This window comes from Convolutriloba macropyga, chromosome 12 (assembly GCF_964194025.1).
Source record: "Convolutriloba macropyga chromosome 12, txConMacr16.3, whole genome shotgun sequence".
In the NCBI taxonomy this organism is placed as follows: domain Eukaryota; kingdom Metazoa; phylum Xenacoelomorpha; order Acoela; family Convolutidae; genus Convolutriloba; species Convolutriloba macropyga.
The window spans coordinates 34,161,191-34,164,833 of NC_134479.1; the positions used below are offsets into that span (position 1 = coordinate 34,161,191).

The 3,643-nt window shown below is 36.8% G+C and overlaps 1 protein-coding gene across 1 annotated transcript; it reads left to right on the plus strand.

Annotated features, from left to right (window-relative positions):
• Positions 1–1,403: 1,403 nt before the first annotated feature.
• On the plus strand, positions 1,404–3,422 carry LOC142350475 (leucine-rich repeat-containing protein 45-like). Its single transcript, XM_075402326.1, has 3 exons — positions 1,404–1,531; positions 2,088–2,539; positions 3,002–3,422. The coding sequence occupies exons 1-3, from the start codon at positions 1,404–1,406 to the stop codon at positions 3,148–3,150; spliced, it is 729 nt and encodes a 242-aa protein (XP_075258441.1). The 3' UTR covers positions 3,151–3,422.
• The last annotated feature ends 221 nt before the right edge of the window (positions 3,423–3,643 follow it).

A 3,643-nucleotide genomic window follows, 5' to 3' on the forward strand; every position in this document is an offset into this window, starting at 1 on the left:
TATTTTGATCCTGTCTGTTCACATGATCATAGCGTATTTTCCGCTAATCTTTGGGAACAAGCGAGGTGGATTGCTATTACGAGATACATACAGTTATCAGGATAGAAAAATGTTTAATTGCTCTCGAACGAAAATTGGTTTATAGCAATTTTATTCGTACTGCTGGTCTTTAATGCGTTTTTCGTTCTACCAACTTTTCGTCGTCTGATTGTTTTTTCGTCTGATCATCTGACTTTTCATCCTCAAAAATGATGAACAGGAAAAACCCAAACGCGCAATTAAGCTAAAGCTAGCCTCCTTATGACGTAGCTAGCTACTGATGAAACAAACCTGCTCAGCAGTGGTTTGAGAGCAATTCGCCTGGCGTTAGTACTTAATGTTTTCGTGGTTTTGGCTTTCAAGCACTCACGGCATATCCTCCAGGAAGAAATATTACAGATATCATCTGTCCTTTGCCGAGATGACAGAGTTATTTTTTCTGGCCTACTTGGTTTCTAAAACAGCTGGATAATTTATTCACCAAGCGTCTTGTCACATCGAAAAACGTGTTGTGTTATTATTTTGGTTACCTTCTCTAGACTAAACCTCTCATTCATTGAAAGTCCGAACTCTCATATCGTTTTCAATTTGACTTATTGGTTGTAGCTCGTATTGTATATTTGCGACATTTCTGTGGTAGATGAAGAATGTCCAATAATCGAAATGACCTTTTTGCAAAATCGCAGTTCTGGTTGCTCTTCGTAACTCAGGAATAGGAATTCACTTCAATGGCCTTCAATCCGCGTCACTGGACGTGAATCTACTTCAATGGCCTGGGATGAAAAGTTTTACGACCTTTGAAATCATCTGCGCGGGAATTCCTCGCAAAGGAAGCATATGCATCTATTAATAGCCACAAAGCGAAAGCTGAGGTTATATTGTCCTCTTGGTTTTTTTACAATTCAAAGAATTTAAATTTTATTGGGGCGCTGTCTTTTTTTAAGACTCGAAGAGGAGGCTTTACGGTTTTCTGTTTTTTAATAGCCGCCCTCATCTTAGCCGGCTATTATAGCGCTCCTATTCGTCGAATAAAAAAATGTTTTGCTTTACCTCATTTTGCCGCTTTTTCAACATTTTGCGTGATATCTTTTTGACTTCTCTAGGCTAGTTTCTCTCTTCTCTCATTCTACTAAAAGTGATTTTGAACATCAGTTGCTCAGCAAAGCAATTCAAAATGAACAGAGTCAGTATAAAAAATTGAAGTCAGAAGTAGGGGGACATAAGGGGACAATGTAATATTTCACCAATTTCAAAGGGTTTCTCAATGCAAAATTGCCTTAAAAAAACAAGCGGTTGATTAAAAACAAAATAACTCAAGGTAACTCAATAACTCAATAATAGTTAGGATAAGTCGGGTCTTAAGAATGCTTCTAGGTTACGATGATGAAATAATAGAAAAGATTGAAAGCATGTCAACTGCCGAAACAAAAAATTTCTGTCATCAATTTCTAGATAATTATATTTTGGGTAATGAGGACATAGTCGGACTGTTGTATGAGTTTTAATATCACAACTCAAAGGCGTTCCATAACCAGAATAATGTTTTTCACTAGGTTTAATGGTACCTTGAAAAATAGTGCTTCCTCTTTTTTTCTTTTTTTTTCTTTCTTCATTTTGAATCACTTTCATCCAGATAAACTGAACGAGACACTTGAGAACGGGCCATCGGCCCAATAGTGCTCTCCCACAGTCAAATATGTGATTGTATTTGTACAGGTAATTGTGAAAAGCTACTTATTGACTGATGGAAACAATTTGTTGTTATTATTTTTTTTATTCTATTCAGTATAACATAGTATGCGCATACGTGAAAAGTTATTAGTGGTCTCTGATTGGTTAATAAATCGCTCGCTTGAGTTTTATTCAAGAATAGCCACCCTTTTTGCAAAAGGGGGCAATTGTTGAAAAGATCCCAATTTTTGATAGCACCACTTGCGTAAGTTTTATGGCAAATTGAGCACTTAATGAGCGCCAGTTGCTTCGATAAAATCTTGGGTCCTATTTTGAATGCATCTAGGAAACATTTGAGTTATCAGTTCCTTTTTTAGAATAACAAAATTGGAGCAACTCAAAAATGTGGCTGAAGATGAACTCAGTCGCGTGAAGTCTCAGTCTGTTCAGGACAGAGTTGCTTTCGAAGACCAATTAGCCGAAAATCGACAAAAAGTGCGCTTAGAAGAACAAAAGTATCGCCAATTAGAGGATAAATTACGCTTGGCTAACAAATCAAAAGAAGATTCAATAACTTACGCTAACCAACAAACTAGTCAAGCAAATCAGTTGCAATCTAGTGTAAATTCACTGACGTTGGAAAATGAGTCGTTGAAGCGCAGAATCGAGGAACTGACGCAGGAAGTTGCTAATAAAGCGACTGAAGTGAATGTGGCTGTTATGAAAACAAAAACTGAATTCACAAATCAGATCGTTAGACTTGAATCGGAGAATGCCTCGTATCAGGAGGTGAAACATCAGAATACAATATTGGAGAAGAAAGTTCAAGGTTAGGTGAGGGAACAAATGGGTTGGTTAAAATGCTCTTTCATTTGGTTATACGCTGGTTTATTTTGGTTCTGCTTGGTTGAGCAACGTCAGTTTCAACTTCGTCATTGTCAGTGAGTTATAATGTGTTGTTCAGGATGCTCCAATTATTGATGATGGCACTGAAGTAGAGCAAAATCTCGTTTCCTCCCCCCCCCCATTGTAGTTGTACCATTATAAGGCTGCAATACTTTCTCGTGCGGGGGGGGGGGGGTACTCAATTTAGATTGGGTGGACCTTTGAATTGACCAAATCGAAGATCCGAAGGAGCTCAGTGTTTGCAAGAATAAGATGATAATAGTTTTACCAGTTATTATAAAATATCCCTAATTATAGCGAATTTTCATGTTAGTGACTATACAATTAAACTAAAAAATGAATAAGTAATCTTGTGGCTAAATACGAGATGCAACGTTTGTTTCAGAAAAAGCGAACGAAATCACAGCTCTACAGAATCAAATTTCTTCACTGGAGTTTGAAATTAGCAGAATGAAAGACGAAGAGAGACAGCGAATAAGCATGCTCCAGTCGGCCATTCATAATTATTGTCAACAACCAACAAAATCGGCGTAAAACGACCAGTTTGAGATGTACAGTTGACCAAGAATGAGGCTACAAAAACGTTTAGGGTTTGAGAGCACTTCCAGTTATGATATGTGACCTAACAATATTGAAAATTTGCAGCTCTGAAGACCATTTAAATTTGAAAGCCACTAACATTTAAAACCTAAACTGATGTCAAATATGCTTGGAGAAGTTTGTGTAAATTTGTAAATGTTTAGTGTTAGATGTATTTGTAATATACTAGTGAATTGTATAAATTTTGATTGAACAAAAATTGAGTGTCCGGTTTTAGCTGCTGAATATTTTGATACTGTCTGTTCATATGATCATAGCGTATTTCCGCTAATCTTTGGGAACAAGCGAGGTGGATTGCTATTACGAGATACATACAGTTATCAGGATAGAAAAATGTTTAATTGCTCTCGAACGAAAATTGGTTTATAGCAATTTTATTCGTACTGCTGGTCTTTATAATGCGTTTTTCGTTCTACCAACTTTTCGT

Excerpts from the sequence above, each read along its gene's own strand:
- LOC142350475 (XM_075402326.1), top strand. The coding sequence starts at position 1,404 with ATGCTTCTAGGTTACGATGATGAAATAATAGAAAAGATTGAAAGCATG. Across the intron at positions 1,532-2,087 it reads GAGGACATAGTCGGACTGTT|AATAACAAAATTGGAGCAAC; the intron begins GTATGAGTTTTA and ends TTCCTTTTTTAG. Across the intron at positions 2,540-3,001 it reads ATTGGAGAAGAAAGTTCAAG|AAAAAGCGAACGAAATCACA; the intron begins GTTAGGTGAGGG and ends CGTTTGTTTCAG.